The sequence below is a fragment of the Erythrolamprus reginae genome, chromosome 9, assembly GCF_031021105.1.
Source record: "Erythrolamprus reginae isolate rEryReg1 chromosome 9, rEryReg1.hap1, whole genome shotgun sequence".
Taxonomy (NCBI): domain Eukaryota; kingdom Metazoa; phylum Chordata; class Lepidosauria; order Squamata; family Dipsadidae; genus Erythrolamprus; species Erythrolamprus reginae.
This window is the reverse complement of record NC_091958.1, coordinates 26,242,268-26,268,478: the sequence shown is the minus strand read 5'-3', so window position 1 is coordinate 26,268,478 and position 26,211 is coordinate 26,242,268. Positions and strand designations below refer to the sequence as shown.

The following is a 26,211-nucleotide window of genomic DNA, read 5'->3' as shown; positions in this document are numbered from 1 at the left end:
TGTAGAAATATGGGATTTGGAAGGAAAGGATGAACAGGTAACAAGAATAGTAGAGCCTACTGCTGCAAAACGGAATACACATGTTCATAGAACACATTCTACGAAAAGATCAGCAGGGTATTTGTCTGTCTTGTAACATCGAGTGGTAGCAAGAGGTGCCCAATGTAACCTCCAAGATATTCCTTGGGGATTGGACGGCATAAAAGTTAAATTAATGAATAAATAAATATTCAACTCCAAGAACCTAAGGAAGGTGCCGCCTTCGTCCTCTCAAAACACCTGTTGAAAGAAATGTCCCTGGTTGGTTCCCAGCCAGGACACAACACAGATGCTGAGAAGACATGGATGCAGAAGCCATTTGATAGAAAGTGGAATTGTTTTAATGCAGGAAGGCAACAAGCAAAAAGTGACATGGCAGAGTGTTCCTGGCTTGGGGAGGCAAACCTCCACCTTTTAAGACTTGTTTTTCCTTTGAAGCTCTTGGTGTGTGATGGGTTTTGAGCCTTTGGTTTGGAGCCACTCCCCTAATAATTGCAGCTGCCTGAAGAAAGGGCTGGGCCTTACAAAAGCCCCCTAGAACAGGGGTCTCAGACCTTGGCTGCTTTAAGACTTGTGGACTTCAACTCCCAGAGTTCCTCAGCCAGCAAAGCTTGTGGACTTCAACACCCAAAGACTCTGGGAGTTGAAGTCCACAAGTCTTAAAGCGGCCAAGGTTGGAGACCACCCCCTGGCCTAGAAGCCTTGCACTGGGAGCTACAAAGCCCCGAGGCTTTTGGTCCTGTCCACTCTAAAGAAGGATCCCCCTCCTGCCTCCTCCTTCCCAACTGTTGAGGCCATCTTCACATGCGCTCTTGGAAGCCAATTTGCCTCAGGGCCTGGTCCCTCTTGCCCACCTTATTTCCCAGCCTCTGCGGCTGAGGGCTCCTCCTGGCCACCCTCACCAGCAGTGGCTGGGAAAAGGGCGCTTCAGTCGCCAAGATCACAGGACTCACAACGTCCAGACTTAGAACAGAATATATAGAATTATTTTATTGGCCAAGTGTGATTGGACACACAAGGAATTTGTCTTTGATGCAGATGCTCTAAGTGTCCATAAAAGAAAAAGAGACATTTGTCAAGAATCATGAGGTACGACACTTCATGACTGTCACAGGGGTCAAATAAGCAATGAGGAAAAAATCTTAATAAAAATCTTAAGAATACAAGCAACATGTTACAGTCATACAGTCATAAGTGGGAGGAAATGAGTGATAGGAATGATGAGAAAAAACTAGTAGTAATAGTAGTGCAGACTTAATAAATAGTTGGAAAGTGTTGTGGGAATTATTTGTTTAGCACAGGGGTAGGCCAAGTTGGCTCTTGTATGACTTGTGGACTTCAACTCCCAGAATTCCTGAGCCAATCTTGCCAGCTTAGGAATTCTGGGAGTTGAAATCCACATGTCATACAAGAGCCAACTTGGCCTACCCCTGGACTTTAGCAGAGTGATGGCGTTCAGGAAAAAAACTCTTCTTGCGTCTAGTTGTCTTGGTGTGCAGTGCACTATTTCCAGGCCGCTTTCCAGCTCTCGAACGAATTCCCGTTCCAAGAATTCTCCCTCTCCGAGCCCTCCAGCAGAATTTTGCCGGTCCGGTCCAGTCAGGGGCGCTCCACCGCGACTCTGTGACTTCCCCGCTGTCCCCCCGCAGACGGGGCGCTCTAGTGGCACCGGAAGCCGCTCCTCCGTGCATCTCTATGGCCTCCGCTGCGGCGGCGGAAGTGCTGGGCGTCACGGGACAGACCGGGCTCCGAGGTCGCCGCCGCCGCCATGCCGCTCTCCTGCTTGCCGGAGCTCTACTTCAACGTCGACAGCGGCTACCTGGAGGGCCTGGTGCGCGGCTTCAAGGCCGGGGTGCTCAGCCAGGCCGACTACCTCAACCTGGTCCAGTGCGAGAGCCTGGAAGGTCGGTGGCGCCGCCCTCCGCTCTCAGCCCCTCCGCCTCGGAGACGCGGGTCTCCTCCACCCTCGCGCCCATCCCGGGCAGCGGCACCGCGGCCGAGTCTCCGGGTTCTGCCGGCGCCCGCTGTGGGGGAGGCCCGTCCCCGGAGGACTAAACGTCGGGCTGTCCCGCCCGCGGCGATCCGGGCCTGGCCGGGCATCAGTGGGGCCCCGGGCCCGCAAAAAGAGGAAGCGGAGGACTCTCGGCCGCCTTCCTCCTCTTGGAACTGCTTCTTGGCTTGCCTGCGGGAGGGGAAGGGCGGAACCTGGGGGACGGTTTTGGGGCCGTGTTTTTTTAAATAATCCTTATTAAATATGTATTATTATTTATTAGACTGGTATATAAATATGTACATTAAAAATTATAATGGGACTGGAAAAGGTGCCAAAAAGGGCAACAAGTATGATCAAGGAAATGGAACCCCTCCCTTATGAAATCAGGTTGCAACGCCTTGGTCTCTTCAGCCTTGAAAGACGGCGTTGAAGGGGTGACCATCGAAGTGTATAAAATTATGCATGAGATAGAAAAGGTGGATAGAGAAAATTTATTTTCTCTATCACACAATACAAGGACAAGGGGGCCCTCCCTAAGGCTCCTAGGTAAGAAAGTGAGGACATATCAAGGGAAATATTTCTTCACCCAGAGGGTCCTTGGTTTATGGAATTCCCTTCCAGAAGAGCCTGTGACAGCTGTCAGTCTGGATAGCTTCAAGGCTGGATTAGACAGATTCCTGGATGCCAAGTGTATCCATGGTGGTTAAATGGATGTCAAAGTGCTGTCTCTATGTTGGTTGAGGCAGGCAGGATTCCCTTGAGTACCATTTGTTAGGGGTCAGGGGAAAGGGAGGGTTTTTTACCTTCTCTTTCTGCTCAAGATCCCCACTGTGTCCCACAGTGGCCCACTGGTGGGCCACTGTGGGACACAGAATGGGCTTTGGCCTGATTCAGCATGACTCTTATGTTCTTAAAAAGAGAACTTCATCAAATGCAAAGTGTGTCAATAATGCAAGTTAAACAAAAAAGAGAAAATAAGGATAAGGATAGAATCAAAGAAAAGAGAAGAAAAGATTAAGAAAGGGTAGAGAGAAGACATGTCAACAATCTATTTGGCATTTCAATCTCAAGCGACCTATAGTATCAGATTCTATTATGGTTATAGGTTGCCTCTCAGTGTTCATTATTCATATAGTGTTGTTATTCAAGTTGAATGTAGAGATTGAATTTTTAATGGTTATTGTAGGTTTATATAAATAAACAGTCCTTTGTGGATTAGTTTATACAGTTTGAAAAAACGTCTTCAGGATGTCTTGTTTGATAGCTAATGTGATTCAAAGTGAAGGTTATTTTCATTTCATCTCTTGAATTGATAGTGGGAAGTGTTGTTGTTTAGTTGTTTTCTTGATAATACTCAGGTATTTTCTTTGATTTAGCCATTGGTACTATTTTTCCCAGGCTTTGTAGAAATCCGATTCATCTCTGTTTTGAATTTCCATAGTTAATTTTCTGGCCTGTTTGAATGACTGAAAACAGGAAGCAAATGGTGCTTTGGGTCTCCTGATTTAGCATGCTGTCCCGTCCCCTTCTCTGTTCTGTCTTTTTGATATTGAATTGTAATCCCGCAATAAATGGATTCCCTGAAGGCCAAAAGTGCCTTGAACTCTTCCAGATTCCCAAAATCTGAGAAGTATTTGGAAGCACATCAGCGCCATCTGGTTCCCATCAGTTTCTTTCACTTTCCCCCCTCTCTCTCCCCTCACCTCTGCCCCAAGGCCTGAGACTTTGGGCTGGCTAAAACTCTAGAGCTGAACCACTAAAAATAATAATAATTAATTAGATTTGTATGCCGCCCCTCTCTACAGAAGAGGTCAAAAGGAGATGAAGACTGCCAGTTGCTCTGTGAGGAGCTCAACTAGTGTTTATTCTAGCTGGTTTAGCTCAATCTGTTGGGGCAGGGGTTGGATTGGAACAGCAAGAGAAGACCAAACATGGAACAAATATGGAATATGAGAAGGACATTTGCATGAGGTGGGAGATACAGGGAAGCAGGAGGAAGAGTCTGGATGCCAAGAAGACGGACAGAAGGGTCCCTCACAAAGTAGAACGAAATAATCTGCCCTCTTTCATAGATGTTTAATTTGGGGTAGGAGTGGATTGAAGGCATATTAATGGCCCACTTCTATATTCCTAGTGGTTTGCATTTTATTTCCTTAAAGAAAGAAAGAAAAATTTTGATTATCTGTTTATTTATTATTACATTTAAATTTATATTGCCGCCTAGTCACTCATGGTGACTCAAGGTGGTTTACAGAATATAAAAAGCACATTTAAAATAATAAAACTAATTAAAAAATCAAATCAAATAATATAATAATCACCCCCGGCCCAGTGGTTAGTATTACAGCAGATCACACGAGCCATTTAATGGGCACCATCCTACTCTGGGTTCCCCAGACCTGTTGACAGAACCAGGTCTTCAACGCCTGGAAGAGTATTAGAGTGGGGGAATGATTTATTTTATTTATTTTATTCTATTCTATTCTATTATTTTATTATTATTAGAGTTGAAATGGACCTTGCAGGTCATCAAGTCCAATCCCCTACAGCACCCCAGCCAAATGACAGTCCAATCTCCTCTTGAAAATGTCCAGAGTTGATGTTTCAGACAGAGGGAGCCACCCCAGAGAAGGCCCTTCTTCTGGTGTACACCAGGTGTATTTCCGTTGGGAATGGGACCCGCAACATTCTCTGCCTCCCTGCTCTGATGGGTCAGGTAGATGTGACCGGCAAGAGACGGTTCCCCAGATTACCTGGACCCAAGCCGTGAAGGGCTTTAAGGGTGACAAACAGCACCTTGAGTTGCACCTGGGAGCAAATTGGCAGTCAATGCAGCTCCCACAGGAGAGGTGATACTGGAATCTGCGCAAAACCATGTAGGCCGCTGCAGTTTGCCCCAACTGGAGCTTCCGGGTGCTCTTCAAGGGCAGCCCCATGTAGAGTGTGTTGCAATAGTCAAGACAGGAAGTGACTAGGGCATGAGTGACACTGAGTAGGGATTGTTGGTCCAAGAAAGGGCATATTATTGTTCATCACAGAGTAAAGCAGATGTTTGGACTGGATTTGGCATTTTTATCCATCTGTCGAGTCCTTCCCAAAGACCTCAGATAGACAGATGCTGATGCTGGGTGATGTTAAAGGTTCCATCGCAGGATATCATCTGTTCTGAGTCCAGTTGCCCAAACTGTTCAAGGTGTGCTCCAGCTGTTTTGGGGTTGCATCCAAAGAGCCAAGGACTATTGGTGCTATCTTTGCTTTCTTTGGTGGAAATTGTTCCATTTCTGGCAAAGGTCTTTGTGTTTTGTTATCTTCTGTTCTGCTGTTGGGAAACTATTGGTCTCTTGGCAAGTCCACTGTTGTTGTTACTTTGTCATGCTGTTGTTTGTTGTCGGTCTGTGGGATCTCCTTGCAGAATACGGTATTTCCTTCTGGGTTCTCATGTGCAACTCAGCGGTGGCCTGGATTTGAAGCATGCAGGGCCACTGAAGTCCAGAAGCTGGCTTCCAGAAAGAAGCTGGCTTAGCTACTAGATGGGGAAAGGTGCCTGCTTTGTCAGAGATTAGTCCCAAGGGACTGATGCTTCTTGATCCCTAGAAAGACACTTGGTACACCTTGTCAGACCTGTCACAAACCTCTAAATGAAAAACATCCTTGGCTCTATTTGTTGTTTGTTAGAAATCAAGTGTATTGCAGTAGGGCAAAGCCAAAACTGAAAAGTCCAGGCTAAGTCCCTAAATTCTACTTTCCCCTCCCTTAATTGTCTCTTATTGCTTTCCCCAGTGCAACCAATCCAGTTCAGGCAGATGTTTTCCTAAGGGACAGTCCAAGCATAGTTTGGGGTGCTCCCTTGCCAGGGTTCCAAATAGCATTTAAAACTAAATCAGAGTCTGAGGCAAAGTATTCCTCAAAGTTCCAATTTATTAGCAGAGCCACGTTGGCACATCTGGGAGAAACCTGAATCTAAAGCTATGGGGGTTTCTCTACCCACTTGAAAGTTCAAGCCCTTGTCCCCACATCCCCCACATTGATGCAATCTCCATCTGCCAGCTTGGCAGCAACTCCCATCTCCTTCAATGCAGAGGCAGGAGTGCAAAGACAAAGGATGACCTTGGCAATCTAGAAAGAATTTGTTGGCAATGAATTTTTTATTTTTTCACTCCAATCACATATGAAAAATAATATACCATCAATCTTAAAATACATTACAATGAATAAATTTTTTGAATTATGCATTCATAAACCATCCAGCGCTACTTCTTTTACATTTGACATCGAAAAAACAATAAATCAAATTATATGTATTAACAGTTTTTAAGCTACTTGTTTTCTAATTACTGTACATCTAACCATTTAGGCCGTAGTGTTTCAATCTCCTCCATATATCCTAAATATCAATTTCATATATATTTCTTGTTATTGCTTTTATTATAATTGCCCTTCAAAAATGAAAGAAACCAAAATTTTGGTTTCTAGAAATAATTTGTTATGGTTGCATGAATCATAGAAACATACAGTTGGAAGGAACCTCCAGGGTCATCGGGTCCAACCCACTGCTCAATGCAGGATTAATCAAACCATCCCAGAAAGACGACTGTCCAGTCTCTGTTTGAAGACCTCCAGTGAAGGCGAACCCACCACCTCCTGTGGCAAACTGTTCCACTGGTTTATCACCCTTACTGTTTGAAAGTTTTTTCCTATATCTAATCTAAATCTACTCCCTTGCAGCTTCATTCCATAGTTTCTAGTCCTTCCATGTGCTAATGAGAACAATGCTGATCCCTCTGCTCTGTGACAGGATCCTTCAGATATTTGTAGACAGCTATCAAGTCTCCTCTCAGTCTTCTCCTTTGCAGACTAAACATCCCTAGATCCTTTAACCGTTCCTCATAGGACAGGGTTTCCAGACCACTCACCATCCTTGTAACTCTCCTTTGAACTTTTGAACATCCTTCAGGTAATGACCCCCTCCCAAACTCCCACGGCTAATAATACTAATAATAAACTGTCCTATTTTAACCATTAGATTTGTACTATGTATTGTTGTTGTAAGCCGCTCCTAGTCTCCGGAGAGGGGTGGCATACAAATCTAAATAATAATAATAATAATAATAATAATAATAATAATAATAGTAGTAGTAGTAGTAGTAGTAGTAGTAGTAGTAGTAGTAGTAGTAGTACATTTTATAATAGCGTAAATTGTGGCAGGCCAAGGACCCCAAGTAAAATGGTTTTGGCCTGACACCCCCCTCCTTCCAGTTGCATGACCTTGAGGCAATGTCTCAGGGAGATGCAGCACTTACTTTTGTTTTCCAAGGGACTCCCCCCCCCTTCATTTCCCCCTTCGCCCCAGTTCATGGGAGCTTTCACTGCCTAGTAGTGAAGCACAAGCAAGCCTAAGGTGGCGACTGACATGCCTTATACCAGTGATGGCAAACCTTTCTTGCCTTGGGTGCCGAAATGGTATGCGCGCATGCTATCGCACATGCTTGAGTGCCCACACCTATCATTCAATGCCTGGGGAAGGCGAAAACAGCTTCCCCCACCCACTGGAGGCCCTCTGGAGGCTGGAAACAGCCTGTTTCCCAATTTCTGGTGGGCCCAGTAGGCTTGTGTTTCACCCTCCCCAGGCTCTAAAGGGTTTCCTGGAGCCGGGGGAGGGTAAAGCGTCCTCTCCCATGCCCCCCCAGGTTCTCTGGAAGCCAAAAACTTGCTCCCAGAGCCTGTGTGCAAGCCAAAAATCAGTTGACCACCACACACATGCACTTTGGAGCTGAGCTAGGGCAACAGCTCATGTGCCAGCAGATACAGCTCTGCGTGCCACCTGTGGCACCCATGCCATAGGTTCGCCATCACTGCCTTAGACATGTAAAAATGCCAAGCTCCAGCTCAGAGGGGGGAAAGTGTGGACAGTGATTGCCCGGTCCTTCTTCCGTCAATTTTTCTGCCTGAAATTTGTTTTTAATTTTTCAGATCTGAAGCTTCACCTCCAGAGTACAGACTATGGGAACTTCCTGGCCAATGAGGCCTCTCCTCTCACCGTCTCGGTCATCGATGACAAGCTTAAGGAGAAGATGGTTGTGGAGTTCCGCCACATGCGCAATCATGCTTACGAGCCTTTGGCCAGCTTCCTGGATTTCATCACGTAAGTGCTGGGTCTGCAGTGCAAAACAGTCCCTGGGAATCTGGATGGCACAAATCCACCAGGTGGATTACCTGGAAACACACCATGCTTTGGGAAAGCTTTGAGCGATAATTCCAAGGGCTTCTAGAGTCTTTCTTACTGCATGCTTACAAATGGTTGATGACGTGTCCTAAGATCACAAACCCTTATTCTAGCCTTGAATTTCTGTCTTGAATTCATTCGAAGTTGAAGAGAATTTAATTTTTAATTCAACTCCTACCCTCAAAACGTTGCTACAGAGCACTGCACACCAAGACAACTAGAGACAAGAACATTTTTTTCCCGAACGCCATCACTCTACTAAACAAATAATTCCCTCAAAACTGTCAGACTTTTTACTAAATCTGCACTTCTATTCTACTAGTTTTTCTCATCATTCTTATCCTTTTCCTCCCACTTAGGACTGTATGACTGTAACTTGTTGCTTGTATCCTAAGATTTTTATTAATATTGATTGTTTCTTCATTGCTTATTTGACCCCTGTGACAATCATTAAGTGTTGTACCATATGATTCTTGACAAATGTATCTTTTTCTTTTGTGTACGCAGAGAGCATATGCACCAAGACAAATCCCTTGTGTGTCCAATCACACTTGGCAAAACCCCCCACAAAACCTATTCTATTTAAAGAGGGCCATTTTGTGACAGTTCCAGAATAAGAGGGGTGGGGTGGAGACCATTTAAGCCCACACCAACTGCGTCATCCAGCCACTTCATTCTCTGCCATCCCCTTCTTCTTTTGCCCTCCATCGTTCCCAGGATCAGGCCCTTCTCCTGAGCGTCCTTCTCATTAGGTGGCCAAAGTATTTGAGTTTCCTCTTCAGGATCTGTCCCTTTAAATAGCAGTCAGAGTTGATCTCTAGGACTGAGGGAGTCTTCTCCAGCACCAGAGTTCAAAGGCCTTAATTCTTTGGAGCTCAATTTTCCTTATGGTCCAACTTCTACAGCCATCCATTGCAACTGCGTAGCCCTGATTAAAAATATTAAAATATTTATAAAATAGACTTTATTTGTGCAATTAAAACATACAAAGTTGACAAGATGCTTGCAAACATACAATTCAATAGGTTGCATTTTAAATCAATTAAGTAGAGAGAAATAGAAAGAAATAGAAAAAAGGAAGAAAGAAAGAAAGAAAGAAAGTGAGAAGTAGAAAAGGAATAGGGGGCAGCCAATTGTTTCCGTTGCCTCTTGAGGTTGAGCGAACTGTTCAAGAGTGTTTTGTATGAGAAGCAAATTCTTGTTTTCCATGTGTATTGTCATGAGTTAAAAAGGAGGAAAAAAAGTTTTATCAAGGATAGTGTGTATGGATGAATGTGTGCGAAGGTGAAATATGCACTTTTGTTGGCAGGGTTAGGCCTCTGCTTTTTAGTATGCTGTCTAGATTTGCCATGGCTTTCCTCCACAGGAGCAAGTATCTCTTAATTTCTTGACTGTAGTCCCCATCTGCAGTGATCTTGGAGCTCAGGAAAATAAAATCTGTCACCACCTCCATTTCTTCCCCATCTGTTTGCCAGGAATTGAGAGGGCCGGATGCCATGATCTTAGTTTTTTTTAATGTTGAGTTTCAAGCTGACTTTTGCACTCTCCTCCTTCACCTGCATCAAGAGGCTCTTTAGTTCCTCTTCGCTTTCTGCCATGGTGTCATCTGCATATCTGAGGTTGTTAATATGTCTCCCGGCAATCTTAATTCCAGCTTGTGATTCATCTAGCCCTGCCTTTCTCACCATGTGCTCGGCATATAAGTTAAATAAGCTGGGTGACAGTATACAGCCTTGCTGATCTTTCTCAATTTTGAACCAATCAGTGGTTCTGTGTCCAGGTCTTACTGCTGCCTGTACTTCGGGTAGTTCTCAGTCCAGATCCTGCTGGAGCCCAGCTTGAGGGATCTTGAGCATGCCTTTGCTAGCATGTGAAATGCGTGCAATGGTGCGGTAGTTTGAACATTCCTTGGCATTGCTCTTCCTTGGAGTTGGAATGTAAACTGACCTTTTCCAAACCTGTGGCCACTGTTGAGTTTTCCAAATTTGCTGGCAAATTGAGTGTAGCACTTTCGCTGCCTCATCTTTTAAGGTTTTGCATAGTTCAGCTGGGATACTGTGGCCTCCACTAGCTTTGCTCAGAATTCCTAAGGCCCATTTGACTTCACATTCCAGGATGTCTGGCTCGAGGACAGTGACCACCCCGTCGTGGCTATCAGGGACGTTAAGCTCACTTTTGTATAGTCCTTTTGTATAATTTTGCCACCTCTTCTTAATATCTTCTGCCTGCCATTTTGGTCCTTTATTATGCCCGTCTTTGCATGAAGTGTAGGGATGTTTAGTCTTCAAAGGAGACTTGATAGCTGTCTCCAAATATCTGAAGGATCCTGTCACAGAGCAGAGGGATCAGCATTGTTCTCATTAGCACATGGAAGGACTAGAAACAATGGAATGAAACTGCAAGGGAGGAGATTTAGATTAGATGTGAGAAAAAACTTTCTAACAGTAAGGGTGATAAACCAGTGGAACAGTTTGCCACAGGAGGTGTGGGCTCGCCTTCCCTGGAGGTCTTCAAACAGAGACTGGACAGTCGTCTTTCTGGGATGGTTTGATGAATCCTGCATTGAGCAGGGGGTTGGACCCGATGACCCTGGAGGTCCCTTCCAGCCCTATGATTCTATGAACTTCAAGGTAGCCATTGAATGACTCACATTGCTGATGTTCCTTTAAGTCACGATAGATGCTTTTCTATCGTACCCTCTGCAAAACCCAGGAACATGCGCTTTACCTTCTAGCTTGTAAAAGCTGAGGAAGAGCCGGGATGGTGCAGCATGTAGAGTGCAATACTGCAGGCCACTAAAGCTGATTGCTAGATCTGCAGGACAGCGGTTCAAATCTCACCACCAGCTCCAGGTTGACTCAGCCTTCCCTCCTTCCCAGTTGGGTAAAATGAGGACCCGGATTGTGGGGTCAATTGGCTGGCTCTGTTAAAAAGAAGTGCTACTGCTAACATGCTGTTCTGCCCTTTGTTAAAAGGGCATTACAAATAAACGTTTATTATTATTCCTGGTGGGGGCAGTTCAGCCCCAGCCTGTCTATGAGCTGCCACCGTGAGCAGCAGCCGATCCTTCCCTGTTCTTGGGAGAAGCTTTCTAGGAACAGAAGGGCAGTCAAAACGGAGTAGCTTTCCAACGAAGCGCCGCCTCTGAAGACGGCATTCCTGTCATTGTCCGGGCCGTGTTCCAGGTGCTTTCTTCCCGGGTGGTGGTTTAACTGGCCTGTCTGGCCCAGAGTTTTCATGGCCGGGACACTCCCTGCTCGGTTCCTGTTATCAGGTCGGGTCATCCAAAGGTCACAGCCATATGTTGTGTCATCTAAATAAATCCAGACAGATTGTCTCTCGGAGCCACTTACCTGTCAGGCCAGAAGAAAACTTTGCAGACCTGTCATGACAACAAGGAGAAATCCCACGCATAGGTCATTTTTCTCTCTTGTGCTTGAATCGTGCCAGTTTGGCGTAGTGATTAAGGCAGCAGGACAGAAATGGGCAGGCTGTGAGTTCTATTCCTGCCTTGAGCCCAAACCCAGCCGGGCGGCCTCAGGCTGTTTCCCCTCTCTCGGCCCTGGGGAGGAGATGGTGGCGATGCACTTCTGAAATCTCACTAAAAAAAATGCAGGGATTGTCCTGGAGTCTCCAGGAGAAGGCAGTGGCTTGAAGGGGCGTGAGGGTGCGCATGGTCAATGGGGCCTTTCCGAACCGTGAGAACCATTAATCTGTGGAACGGCTTCCCTTCAGGAATTGTGGGTGCTCCCTCACTGGAGGTTTTTATGAAGAGATTGAACTGTCCTTCGCCAAGGGTCACTTTCGCCGCTAAGGATCGCCACCCTACAGCCGCTATCTTCTCTGCCGCTCCAGGGAAGAAAAGTGGCAGCCCTTTTGAGGCCATTTTTCTACTTTAAGGAGCCTGATTCCCTAGGACGGTGATGGTGAACCTGTGGCACGCAGAGGCATATCAGAGGGCGTGCAAGGTGTTGCCCTTTGTCAGCTGCACCTTGCACCTGCCTGCTAGCTAGCTGGTTTCCAGCCTTGGGGAAGGCCTTTCGCCCTCCGGAGGCTCCGGGAAAGCTTCCCTGAAGCCCTGGCGAGCGAAAAACCTGGGATGGATCCCTGGATGAAGGGCTCAAAGGTCATTCACTGAGGAACTGAACAGGAAGGATAGGGTGATAGAATTATATAGACAAGTGAAAAAGGGAAGACAGACGTACCGGCCGGTGCTTTTAATCACTAACTCCTGGTTTTATAACGAGAGTTAAAGGCCAAAACTGCAGAGTGGTCCCATGAGAACTCGTGGACGGATTCGGCGGCTGTGATGAAAATTTGAGCACTGGCAGGCAATGGAAACATTGACCAGAAGCTGGTCTGGTTGTTTTCAAGACTGGGATATAGCAGAGAACTCCAGCTCCTTCCCCTGAATCTTCTGGGTCTGTGCCCCCTCTTGCTTCAGAGGACCATCTTGCCCCGGGTTCTTCACTGGGACTGAGGGCATCTGGGGCAGCCTTCCCCAGTCCAGTCTTTAAAGGGGCTCTCCTGTGTGCTCTGCCCGGGAGAGGAGCCTTTCCCCCCTTCTCACTATGGAAGATCTGTACTAAAACAGGCACCTTTGATGCCATTCAAGGGCTTTACAGCCTTTGGAGAAGCTTCTCAGAGTAAAGCAGCCTTGACTCCACTCTACGCAAACTCCTGCCTTCCTGCTTCGGCTGGCTTCTGGGCATGAAGGGGCTGCCTTCCCTGGAGAGGACCTGAGCTCTGCTTGTCTTTGCTGTGGCTAGGCTGAAAGTGGCTGACCCATGGCCACGCAGGAAGCCTCTGTGGCCGAGAACAGCCCTGGATCTGGGCTTAACCCAATGCTTTTGCCACAGTGCTGCCCTGACTCTCTCTTCCTCAGGTCTCCCCCATCAGCTGAGATTTTGAAGAGGAGTTTAAACTTGTTTATTGCAAGGTAGCAGGTTTGAAGTCGTAAGTTTCCCAAAGAGCAGAAGCCCCAGCCTGTGATCTACTCCACGTTTGTGTGGCATTGCTTTTGAAGCCTGTTGGGGAGTGGGTATATTTACTAATTGGTGAGGGCAACCGGACCTCCACTGGAGAGAGGGCAGGAGAGGGTCACTTGCAGTCCTAGCCCTGCTATCTCTGCTCTCTTTCAGCTACAGCTACATGATCGATAATGTCATTCTGCTGATTACTGGGACACTCCATCAACGCTCCATCGCAGAACTGGTACCGAAGTGCCACCCCTTGGGCAGCTTTGAGCAGATGGAGGCTGTGAATATTGCCCAGACACCAGCGGAGCTATACAACGCCATCCTGGTGGACACGCCTCTCGGTAGGATAAGAAGGCAGCTATCAAATAGGGCTCAGCCTAGGTGGGCGGAAAAACTGGCAGTCTTGGCAAGCTTGGTCATTGGCCGGAGTCTTTGTGGAAAACCTCAGGGCCTGCTAGTGAGGGTGTCATCTCCTCTCCCTCCCCCTCCCCTCCCCCTCCTCCTCCTCCTCCTCCACAAAGCTGTAATAGCTGCAGGCCTGAGCAGGGGTCCTGAGGGGTCTCTCTTCTGCCCACTACGCTTTCTTCTTCTCCTCTTTCAGCTGCCTTTTTCCAGGATTGCATATCTGAGCAGGACCTGGATGAGATGAACATAGAAATTATACGAAACACTTTGTATAAGGTGAGTGCTTAGAGACGAAGAAATGCGGTGCCCCAAAGCTTCTCCCATTTGTGCAACGTTGCTGGGTCTGCAAGACGAACGGAAGCCAGAAATGCTAGGGTCCCCCCTCCGTAGTGTGTTGTGTGCGGAAAAGGTGTCAAAAAGGGCAACAAGAATGATCAAGGAAATGGAGCCCCTCCCTTATGAAACCAGGTTGCAACACCTTGGTCTATTTGGTTTGGCCGAGGATGCCTGCTTCCTTGAAGAAGGCCTTGTGTGGCTTCATAGTCCAGCCTGCCTGGCTGAATCCTCCGGAAAAAAAAGGCTGGCTCATCTGCCTTCAGAGGTTTCAGAGGGGACTAAGACAAGGAGATGTTAAGTGCCTGCTTAACATGTCCAAATTAGCCTGCAAGTTGCCCACCGATTACACTGCCTGCTTTGATGGCTTTTGTATGTTCCCAAACACACCCGTAGAAACTGTGTCTTTGCTTTCAAGGTTGTCACTGTTCTGCCAAACTGGGTGCCCTCCCCCACTTCCTTGGAGGGAAGTGCCCCTGCCAGTCTGCCCGCTCCAAAATTCCCTGTGGGCCATCCTGTAGCTTGCATGGGTTGCTCTTGTCGGCCTTGCTGGCCAGGTCTTCACCATTGGTTGATTTCTCCCCAGGCGTACCTGGAGTCCTTCTACAAGTTCTGCAAAAGCCTGGGAGGCACAACAGCAGATGCCATGTGCCCAATTTTGGAGGTAGGAGACTACTGGTTGGGTGCAGTTGGTCAGCCATTTGCCAATCCAGCTGGTATTGTTGCTGTCTATCCCACTTTTCTCTAGTTTGCAGGGTAGTAGATTGTGGTCAAACTTGTTGAAAACTTTACTGAAATACAGGTATACTAAGTCCACTGCGTTGCGCTGGTCAATTGATTTGGTCACAGTATTGAAGAATGAGACGAGGTTGGTTTGGCGTGATTTGTTCCATCCATTAGTTTCCATCCATTGTTTGTCCTGCCCTCTGGAGCTTTGGGAAAAAAATTGACTCCCTTCTCTTTGTGGAAGCCTCCCAAATATTGAAATTCTACTATCATGTCTCCTCACTTCCCAAGTCCTTCTTTCTCTAGACCAGTGTTTTCTGCCTGGGGCATTCTGGGAGTTGAAGTCCAAATATCTTCAAGTTGCCAAGTTTGGGAAACACTGCTCTAGACTGGCCATACCCAAATCCTGCAACAGTTCATCATCCCTTAATCATCTTAGTTATTATTATTATTATTATTATTTATTATTATTATTATTATTATTATTATTATTATTATTATTTATTGGATTTATATCCTGCCCCTCTCCGAGGACTCAGGGCGGCTATTCTTTGCACCTTTTCCAAAGTCTCAACATCTTTTTCGGAATGTAATAACCCAAATTGGATGCAGTATTCCAGGTGTGTCCTTTACTAAGGCTTTATAAAGCGGCACTATTATTTCATGTGATTGTGATTCTGTGCCTCTGTTTATTTAGCTTTTTTGGCTGCTGCCACGCACTGCTGGCTGATATTTAAGTGATTGTCCACTAGAACTCCAAGGACCCTCTCACAGATTTGAGCCAGAAATCTGAGCCAGATTTCGTCGAATCTGTACCTGTACATTTGGTTTTTTCTGCCCAGATGTAAAACCTTGCTTTTCCCCAACTAATAGCCAACTAATCTCAGGCTCCCAAAAAATCTTGACAGACTTGAACTATGGGCTCTATCCAACAGCATTAAAATCCATGTTGTTGGATAGAGCCCATAGTTCAAGTCGGTCAAGATTTTTTTGGAGCCTGAGATTAGTTGGCTATTCCTGCCAGTTTAGTCTCATCTGCAAATTTGATGTTTCCCTTCTATTCCTTGATCCGAGTCATTTATGGAGATATTGAAGAGTCCTGGATCTAAGACATAACCTTGCTTACTTAATTCCATGAAGATGTAGCACCATTAAGGACAACTTGTTGAAAACAGATTGTCAGCCAGTTACAAATCCATCTGGAGGTGATGCTGTCTATCCCACTTTTTTCTAGCTTACCAAGAAGTAGGCTGTGGTTTTTGTCGAATGCCTTATGCTATCTCCACAGCATTTTGCTGGTCTGCTAATTTAGTCACTTTGTGAAAGAATGAAATAAGATTGGTTTGGCACGATCTGTTTTTAACAAACTCTGCTGGCTACTAGTTTTCTTTTCTTGAAGATGGGAACAACATCAGCCCTTTTACAGTCCTCAGTTAGTTCCTCAGTGCTCCAGGGTGCAGTGATTAAGGCACCAGGCTAGAAACGGGCAGACGGTGAGTCTGCTGATACTCTGCCTTAGTTACTCCCTTCCTTTTTCTCTTTCAGTTTATCACAGAGATCTCTGTGCAGCCATCCTGGCTTCCTGTTGGATTTCTTGTTTTTCTTTTTCAATGCTTTGGTGTTGGACTGGGCTTTCGCAATCAGCTTCTAACCCTAACCCTAACCAGTTTTCAAAGCACTTCGGAAGGCCAGGAGGTTAAGGGCGGTACAAATCTCTGGGGAGATGGTCTCTTTTCTGATCAGTCAGATGTTGAAATCACTGGTCTCTTCTCTAATCAAAGGTTAATTGGACCGTCTTGCTGAAATCCGACAATTTCACCACCCATCCCTCCACAGTGGGTGGTGTCCTTTTTCCATCTAAGTGTATATAATAATTTCATTGCAATAATCGTATCTTTAAATAAACTTTTGTGGCTTTTTGCTAACTGTATACCATTAGTCCTAAAAGGAAATGTTCTGGCTTTTATTAAATATTAACCTTTAAAATCTTCTGAATCAAACTACCATATTTTTCAGAGTATAAGATGCACCTCATCAAGTTTAGATTCTTTTTTTGGGGGGCGGTATAAAGTTTTCTTTATTTTTCCTCAAACGTACAGTAAAAACAACATGAGCAGTAAAAAACACAGAATCAATGCCTAAAATAATAATTAATGATATTTCTTTGATAAGTTAAACATTCAGAGAAAAAGAAATGCTAATAATGCTTTTAATATGTACTTTTTATCCTCTTCTTTGCTAAGTTAATTAAAATTAACTACACATGAGACATATTTCATCTACAGATAGCAATATTATAAAATCTAATCCCTTATATTCCCCTTTTCTATCTATAATAAAACATTTGATTGTTTTGGACTTGTTTTTTTAATATTTACTTAATAGTTTAATATATTTTGGTGTCTTCTAGCTTTTCACAATGTTTATCTTTTGTCTCTTCTATGCTTTTGAATGGACTGCTCCCCACCCTCCTGTCCCTGATGCTGCCTTGGTTTCCCCCCTCCTGCTTCCCCTACTGACCTGGCCCTCTCCCCCTCTAGTTCGAAGCGGATCGCAGAGCCTTCATCATCACCATCAATTCCTTTGGCACCGAGCTGTCCAAGGAGGACCGTGCCAAGCTCTTCCCCCACTGTGGCAAACTCCACCCAGAGGGCCTGGCCCAGCTCGCCCGGGCGGATGACTACGAGCAAGTCAAAACCGTGGCCAATTACTACCCGGTAAGGGCTCCAGGGTGCCCACGTGTGGTGGGGATGGTCAGGGCAATGAAGCCACAGAGGCCAGTACGACTGCTTGAACAGTGGCCAGTGCTGCCTGCATTGGTGCCCTTCTGAATTTGGGTTTTGCATTGGAGCCGGAGTCTCTTTTGTGACTCTCCTCCTCCGGCAAGCATCGCCCAGCCTGGCCTCCTCTGGATCTTTGGGCTGGAGTTCTGGATGATGTGACTCTGTGCCCAGTAGAGAGGGTAGCATTTGCTGAGAGACGTTAGGGCATTTCTTCTTGCTTTCAGCTTCCACTGGTCCAGACTGGGTTGATGTTTACCCTTCCTTTATCTTTGATTAACGCAAGGCGGAATGGAATGGAATAGAATAGAATAGAATTCTCTATTGGCCAAGTATGATTGGACGCACAAGGAATTTGTCTTTGGTGCATACATATGTTCTCAGTTTATATAAAAGAAAAGATACACTTGTCAAGAATCATGTGGTACAACACTTAATGATTGTCATTGGGGTTCAAATAAGCAATGAGGAAACAATATTAATAAAAATCTGAAGGTTACAAACAACAGGTTACATCATATAGTCATAAGTGGGAGGAAACTGGCGATAGGAATGATGGGGGAAAAAACTAGTAGTAATAGTAGTGCAGACTTAGTAAATAGTTTGACAGTGTTGAGGGAATTATTTGTTTAGCAGAGTGATGGCGTTCGGGAAAAAACTGTTCTTGTGTCTAGTTGTCTTGGTGTGCAGTGCTCTGTAGCGACGTTTTCAGGGTAGGAGTTGAAACAGTTTGTGTCCAGGATGCGAAGGGTCAGTCAATATTTTCCCCACCCTCTTTTTGACTTGTGCAGTATACAGGTCCTCAATGGAAGGCAGGTTGGCAGCCATTGTTTTTTTCTGCAGTTCTGATTCTCCTCTGAAGTCTGTGTCGGTCTGGTTGGGTTGCAGCTCACGTTTTCTCCTCCTGTGACCTGACTGGTCCACATCACCCAAGCCTGAAGGGCTTAGGGTCTTCTGGTTTCGAGGCCAGCAGCCCCTTAGTGCCCCCTCCCCTCCCTTGGAGAAGATGTTCTGTCTGAGTGGTGCCTTTCTTTGCTCTCTTGATTCTTGTGTTCCATCCTCTGCTTGGGGAAAGGAGCCTCACGGGGTGTGGGATGCCGGCTTTCCCTCTTCTCCCTCATTTCTCTCTCTCCTGCAGGAATACAAGTTGCTCTTCGAAGGAGCAGGTAGCAACCCTGGTGACAAAACCCTGGAAGACCGGTTCTTTGAGCACGAGGTGAGCAGGTGCAGGGAGCTCTTTAGCCCTAGGAACCTGTGGGGGCTCAGTCAGCAGTGCCCTCCCTCCTCTGCTGCGGCTCTTCGTGGGACCCTTTTCTGAGGCTGCCTGTGGTGGGTTATTGTGATGATGACGAGCATCAGAAGATGGTAGCAGGAAAATACAGAGCCACCCTTTGCTGTCATCTGCAGTTTTTTCACTCCATGCGATCAGGTTTGCTGAAGGCCTTTGGACAAAGAACCTGTGGTTTGGCCTTGTTGCCCTCTGTACCTTTAGGCCATTGCTGAAGTTGCACTTGGAGAGAGGAGAATCCTCAATTCCTACCTATAAATCGCAGTGCAGCATAGAGGGCCTTCCGCTGGTGCCACCCAAAGGGCTCGCTTGGCCCAGAGCAGGGCAGTGGTGAGCTGCACCCTCGAGAGAGGCTGCCCGAATTCAGTAGGGAGAGAGCCATGCTTCGAAGAGCAGTGTTCAGCCAGCCTGGACAGGCTGACCAAACCCTGCAGCACCTCTAGTGCACTGATGGCGAACCTTTTTTTCCTTGGGGGCCAAAAGAGTGTGGGTGTGCGGTATTGCGCATGTGCGAGTGCCCAAACTCAAAATTCAATGCATGAGGAAGGCAAAAACAGCTTCCCCCGCCCCCAAGAGGCTCTTTGGAGGCCAGAAATGGCCTGTTTTCCAACTTTTGGTGGGCCCAGTAAGCTCATATTTCACCCTCCCCAGGCTCCAAAGGCTTCTCTGGAGCCAGGGAAGGGTAAAAACGCCCTCCCAGAGCCTCTGTGGAAGCCAGAAATCAGCTGGCCAGCACACACATGCATGTTGGAGCTGAGCTAGGGCACCTGCTCGCGTGCCAGCAGATATGGCTCCGCGTGCCACCTGTGGCACCCATGCCATAGGTTCGCCATCATTGCTCTAGTGTGTGTGTGGCCACCACAACAGAGGTCTGAGGGAGACCCCTGCCCCATATGCGGTGCTGCCTGCTGGTACTGCAAAAATGGCCCCCGCCAAGCCCATTGAAGAAGGCGATTCTTCCCTGGGGTGGTTGGGTGCTTCCTGGGATGGCAGGACACCTGCTCAGGTGTGTCTCTTTCCGGCAGGTGAAGCTGAACAAGCTGGCCTTCCTGAACCAGTTCCATTTTGGTGTGTTCTATGCTTTTGTGAAACTGAAGGAGCAAGAATGTCGCAACATTGTGTGGATCGCAGAGTGCATCGCGCAGCGCCACCGAGCCAAGATCGACAACTACATTCCCATCTTCTGAGTGTTTCCCTTTGTCTGGCAAAGCCCGTAGCCGTCCTGGGTGGCTTCTTCAGCCCGGCCTGGGGAAGCTGAGGCGGGAGGGTTTCCACAGTCATCCCCCCCTTCCTCCCTATTGGACTCCTTGTGCCGGCCAGAATCGGACAGGCTGAATCGTGCTGTGTCTGTAGCAACCTGTTGTGCTGTTGAGAAGGCCTCTTGCTGGGTGCATCAGGTCTCACATCTGCAGCCACCCTGGAGCCCCCACTGGGGAGGCCCTGAGCGACCCGTTAGCTTCCTGGCCCCTCTTGGCATCTGCTGCCTGTTGCCACCATCATCGGGAGCTTTTCAGCCTAAGTTCTGAGGCACCCTGGAACACCCTGTGCTTGCAGTGCTGCTAGAGTGGCATTCCCCTTTGCCCGCCCCATCCCCCCCACCCCCAATTCCCCCCTCCTATAGTCCCGTCTGCTTATCCCTTCCTGGGTGGCTTCTGGACCTTCCCCAAGCAGGCCCAGCATCTTCTCCAGCCTTCCCTTCCCTCCTGCCAGCAGTAGGTCTTTCCAAGGGCCCCAAGGGTCTCAACCCCAAGTTCAGGCAAGGCTCTGCCTCCCTGGGATGGTTCTGGCTCTTCCCACTCCTTGTTTTGGGCTGGGCACCTGCACCATCCTGTTTACCTGAGCTAGGCGAGGCTGGTGCTTTTGACCTCCAAGGCAGCTTTTCTCCCACCAGCAGCATTCGAAAAAGCTTCCCTCCAAGCGGGCCCAGAGCTCTTGTTGAGCCGCATGTTGTCATTGCGAGTAGGCAGTTTGGCCCCTAGGGAATCGCGGGGAGGGTGGGTCTTTGGTGCCAGGCCTCCTCCGCCTGAGTAGCCAAAATGATAGGCGTCCGTCCTTTGCACCATTCTTGAGAAAATGGGCTTCCCACAACCCGGGTCTCCTCCCCTGTGGGTGCATCCCCGATACACCTCAAATGCCGCCTTTCCCGGGCAGCTTTTGTGGGTGAGAGAAGCCAGTCCAGTCGGCCTCCGTGTGTGCTTCGTGGTTGTGCTGTTCCCGGTGTTTGTTTATCTTCCTCTTAAATTATGGTAATGAACCCCTGACTCACTGTCTCTCTCTTCCGGCCTCTTGTACTTTGTACTTCAGGGATTGGGCTCCTTGGGGAGTTTGGGCCGATCGCAAGCAGCTTTTCCCTAAACGGAATAGAAGGATCCAAGGATCACCCCATGGCTTCCCCTCGATTCCTGCAAGTGGGCAGTTCTGATGTTTACTCCATTTACTAAATTGATTATTGGTTTAATATCTGTGGCCTCCCATTTCAATCAGTGGATCTGAATGGCTTATATAGTTCATAAAATATATTACAATTAAATTTAAAAAACCTTTTAAAACAATAAAACCAGTAAAAAAGGCTTTAAAACATCGGAAGATACACAAGAGCAAGATACTTGGCCTGTTAACAGTACAGCCAGGAGACAGGTAGCATCCCAGGCTCAGGAGCCAAGCCAGGTCTGTGAAGCTTTGCCAAAGGCCAAGAGGGCTGGGTGGGAGGAGGCTCCACAGCGCAGGAGCCACTGCAGAAAAAGCTGCCAGCCCGACCCCCTTTGGCGGGTGGGGTCTGCAGCCTGCCCCTAGTATAGTTGGAGACTGGGGAAAAGGGCAATCCCTCGGGTACTCCGGTCCAAGCCAGGTAGGGCTTCCTAGGTAACCACCTGCACTTTGAATTGCATCCAGAAGCACGGGTGGCCGATGCAGCTCACACAAGAAATGGCCATGAGCTCCTGGCCTGATCCCAACAGTATTTGGATGGTTCCCAGTAAAACATCACCTCCAATCCAATAATGAAATGTTTTTTTTTATTTAACTGAGTAACAATACAGTTGTGCTCCTTTAAAAAAAACCATGGCAGGCCTTTGGCTCACCAGTGAAGTCCCCTTGATGCTGTCCCTTCACAAGGATGAGGGCTGCAGTGGAGGAGGGGAAATGACCCAAGCCATGGAAGAGGTTGGCTCATCACGAAGCCAAAGGCCACGAATTTGAGATCAGTCCCTGCCCAGTGAGTGGCAAGAAAAGGTAGCTTGGTTGGTTTGAGGCAACTTTTAAGGAGGTATTTGATAGAGTAGAGGTGCCCAGAAGCTCTTTGTTTCGGCTAGCAGCAGCTTCTGAGCTCTCGTTTGGCACATTTAGGGGATGGTGGGGGGTGGGGTGGGCTTTGTTTAGAAAGGATGCTGCTTCTATCCCCCCCCCCCCTTCGGGTGTCTCAGGCCTTGTAGACAGGGCCAGGGCATTTGTGCTTCCCCTCCCTCCCCAAGGAAAGCCATTGTGGAGGCAACCTGGGACCGACCGAATTGCCTCGGCCTGTTTCTGTAGGAACAGATTTTTCTTCTAGCTAGCTGGAGATTGGTGGAATAGAGAGGAAGCCTTCCTTCCAAGGAAACATTCTCCAGAGATTCTCTGGCGAAGGTGCAAAAGAACCCGAGCAGCCCTCACAACAGCTGCTCTGTGTGGCAGGCCTTGGGGGACAATCCCTGAGGCAGCTTTGGATTGATGAAAAAGGTCTTCAGGAAAAGATCCCGGACTGTGTGAGGGAGGTAATGGTGGATGAAGTACATGAGCCACAGGCCCCTCCCTGGGTAATATTTCAGCAGAGGCTTGGTGGAAAGGAGGCCATCAGTGATGCTGTCCACCACCGAGCTCAGGTCCTCCACAGCCATCTTCATGAAGTCCACAAACTGCCGGTTGATCTCCTCAAGGTAGTCCTTTCCGTAGGCTTCCAGGAGGTCATCGGGTAAGGCTGCCAGGAGCTGCTCCTTCCTCTCCTTCCAGTACTCGGGGTTACAGCTGCCACCTGTTGTAAGCCAGGGAAAAAAGGTACCGTATTTTTCGGAGTATAAGACACACTGGAGCATAAGACACACCTTCGTTTTTGGGGAGGAAAATGTGGAAAATAAACTGTTTACTGCTTATTCATCTGGCTAGCATCCTTAGTCTGGCCAGTTTCAGCACATTATTTTATCCCCTGGTTAGGGCTTTAAAAAAACTTTATTTGGAGAGAGTAACAATGAAAGAGCTTGTAAGCGAGTAAGAGCTGGGAATATCATTAGCATCTGTTTAGGGTTAAAAAGAAACATTTGGAGCAAGTCAGCAATGAAAAAAACCTACAGACAACTGGAAAACATTCTTTGCAGAGAGAAACAATGAAAGAGCCTGCAAGGTAACAGCTGGGAAGATCATTAGCACCTAGTTAGCTTCAAAAAAACCCTACATTCAGAGTATGAGACACACCTGAATTTTCAGCCTCTTTTAGGGAGGAAAAGGGTGCGTCTTATACTCCACAAAATACGGTAAGTAGCAGGAGATCTTTACTTTTTCAGAAGGCACCAGGGAAGGCAACAAACAATAACAAACGGTTGCTGATGTAAAACCTGGTCTTCCAAGAATCTCGGTTTGTATTTTTAAACAGCCAGGGTGGTGCAGCAGGTAGAGTGCTGTACTGCAGGCCACTGAAGCTGACTAGATCTGTAGGTCAGCGGTTCAAATCTCATCACCGGCTCAAGGTTGACTCAGCCTTCCATCCTTCCGAGGTGGGTAAAATGAGGACCCAGATTGTGAGGGCAATAGGCTGGCTCTGTGAAAAAGTGCTATTGCTAACAAGTTGTAAGCCGCCCTGAGTCTAAGGAGGCATAAAAATTGAATAAATAAAATAATAAATAAGTAAATAAATGAGAGCAGAGGAATCCTTGCCTGCTCTATGCAGCATGCAACATTTTCACATCGTTTAGACCGGGTGTTGGCCTCAGTCCTTCCGGAGTTGGGCAGCATAGAAGTACAACCAATAAATAAAGGTGACTCTTTTGTCCCCCAGCTGTGGCTCCCTGTCAGTTGGACCCACCATTGGCTGCCCCCCCTCACCTCCCCCGGTCACTCCTCACCTGGTCTGGGAAGGAATGGGTGATGGCAGGGGATGGAGACTTAAGCTCCGTGTTCCACAGTAAGAGCAAAGTGTCCCTGTGCTTATGTCCTCTCAAGAGGGCTGCTTCTGGCTCTTGGTGCAAGCACCTCGGTCGCTTGGGGGGATGTGCGACTTGTTCTCCGCCCGAGACTCTGGCTGGCCTGGCCCAGCTGCGGCCAATGCTCTGCGTCATAATGGGCTCCAGGAGGAGGAGGAGGGGGCGCCATCTCCCCCACTGTGAAGCTGTGGGGGCCCCTCTGGAATCTGCTCCCCCTGAAGGTTCGCACACACCCCACCCTCCTGACCTCTCGCAAAGACTCTGCCACTAGGCTTGGGGCGATTATTATTTATTATTATTATTATTTATTAAATTTGTATGCCGTCACTCTCCGTAGACTCAGCCCCCCTGGCCGACGAATGTATGTATGGTGGTTTGATTGGGTACGACTGATTTTTAGCATAACTGGGGATTTTAGATTGTTTAGTTTTAATTAATTGTATTTAACTATTGTATTCTGTTGTTTTTATATAATGTAAGCTGCCACGAGTCCTCCGAGAGAGGCAGCATATAAATCCGAATGAATGAATGAATGAATGAATGAATGAATGAATGAATGAATGAATGTGCCACAAGGGTCTGTTCTGGGTCCTATTCTTTTTAATATGTTTGTGAGTGACATAGGGGAAGGTCTGGTAGGGAAGGTTTGCCTATTTGCCGATGACTCTAAAGTGTGCAATAGGGTTGATATTCCTGGAGGCGTCGGCAATATGGTAAATGATTTAGCTTTACTAGATAAATGGTCAAAGCAATGGAAACTGCAGTTTAATGTTTCCAAATGTAAAATAATGCACTTGGGGAAAAGGAATCCTCAATCTGACTATTGTATTGGCAGTTCTGTGTTAGCAAATACTTCAAAAGAAAAGGATTTAGGCGTAGTGATTTCTGACAGTCTCAAAATGGGTGAACAGTGCAGTCAGGCAGTAGGGAAAGCAAGTAGGATGCTTGGCTGCATAGCTAGAGGTATAACAAGCAGGAAGAGGGAGATTATGATCCCGCTATATAGAATGCTGGTGAGACCACATTTGGAATACTGTGTTCAGTTCTGGAGACCTCACCTACAAAAAGATATTGACAAAATTGAACGGGTCCAAAAACGGGCTACAAGAATGGTGGAAGGTCTTAAGTATAAAACGTATCAGGAAAGACTTAATGAACTCAATCTGTATAGTCTGGAGGACAGAAGGAAAAGGGGGGACATGATCGAAACATTTAAATATATTAAAGGGTTAAATAAGGTCCAGGAGGGAAGTGTTTTTAATAGGAAAGTGAACACAAGAACAAGGGGACACAATCTGAGGTTAGTTGGGGGAAAGATCAAAAGCAACATGAGAAAATATTATTTTACTGAAAGAGTAGTAGATCCTTGGAACAAACTTCCAGCAGACGTGGTAGATAAATCCACAGTAACTGAATTTAAACATGCCTGGGATAAACATATATCCATCCTAAGATAAAATACAGAAAATAGTATAAGGGCAGACTAGATGGACCATGGGGTCTTTTTCTGCCGTCAGACTTCTATGTTTCTATGTTTCTATGTTTCTATGTTTCTATGTTTCTATGAATGAATGAATCTCCTCCTGAAGCCCATTAGGACGCAGGGCATCGGCCACAGCTGGGCCAGAGCAGTGTCTCAGGGCAGAGAGCAAGTTGTGTGTCTCCCCAAGCTACTGAGGCACACGCAGCATCAACGGGGCCGGAAGAAGGAGGAGTGACTGTGAGGAGAGGGTGAGGGGTTGGCCAGCCAACGGGGAGCCATGGCAGAGGGACAAGAGAACTTCATTTATCTGGGAAGGTGAAATCACTCGTGGTTTAAATCATGGTAAAAAGGACCCAAAGAAGAAGAAAAAACAACAGCAGCAAAAAAACCCACAAAAAACCAACCCTTGACTGTTTTGGGAAATGGTTCAAGAGGGAATGCATGCACACATGAGAGAGAGAGTCAAAAAAACAATGATGGAAAGAGATGCAGAAAGAGACACAGAGAAAGGCAGACAGGCATATAGATGCCTGTTTCACACAGGAAAGAAACGGAGCCACAAAATCTGGGTAGGCGTGGCTGGGGGGGGAATCGTGACTGGATGGAAGTGAGTGATGTTGAGTTGACCACGCCCACCCAGATTTTGTGGCTCTGGTGTTTTCTGTGGGGAACCAGTCCAAATAAAAGGCTCTGAGTGTTTAAGGTTGCAGATTCAGAGATTCGGTGTCCTGGAGCTCTGTTGTGGGCCTTCTGGAATACCCACTTGTGAAGAAATGGCAGTGAGGACCCACAGG

At 47.0% G+C, this 26,211-nt stretch overlaps 2 protein-coding genes across 2 annotated transcripts in view; one reads left to right on the top strand and one right to left on the bottom strand.

Annotated features, from left to right (window-relative positions):
- Positions 1 to 1,684: 1,684 nt before the first annotated feature.
- Positions 1,685 to 21,020, top strand: ATP6V0D1 (ATPase H+ transporting V0 subunit d1). Its single transcript, XM_070760615.1, has 8 exons — positions 1,685 to 1,943; positions 8,003 to 8,174; positions 13,397 to 13,575; positions 13,836 to 13,915; positions 14,559 to 14,636; positions 17,239 to 17,415; positions 18,617 to 18,694; positions 19,792 to 21,020. The coding sequence occupies exons 1-8, from the start codon at positions 1,808 to 1,810 to the stop codon at positions 19,951 to 19,953; spliced, it is 1,062 nt and encodes a 353-aa protein (XP_070616716.1). The 5' UTR covers positions 1,685 to 1,807; the 3' UTR covers positions 19,954 to 21,020.
- Positions 21,021 to 21,763: 743 nt separating this feature from the next.
- Positions 21,764 to 26,211, bottom strand: part of FHOD1 (formin homology 2 domain containing 1) — a 79,517-nt gene continuing 75,069 nt past the window's right edge. Inside the window, exon 24 of the mRNA XM_070760614.1 lies at positions 21,764 to 22,772. Coding sequence (XP_070616715.1) covers positions 22,411 to 22,772 — 362 coding nt within the window. The 3' untranslated portion in view covers positions 21,764 to 22,410. The remainder of the gene's footprint in view (positions 22,773 to 26,211) is intronic.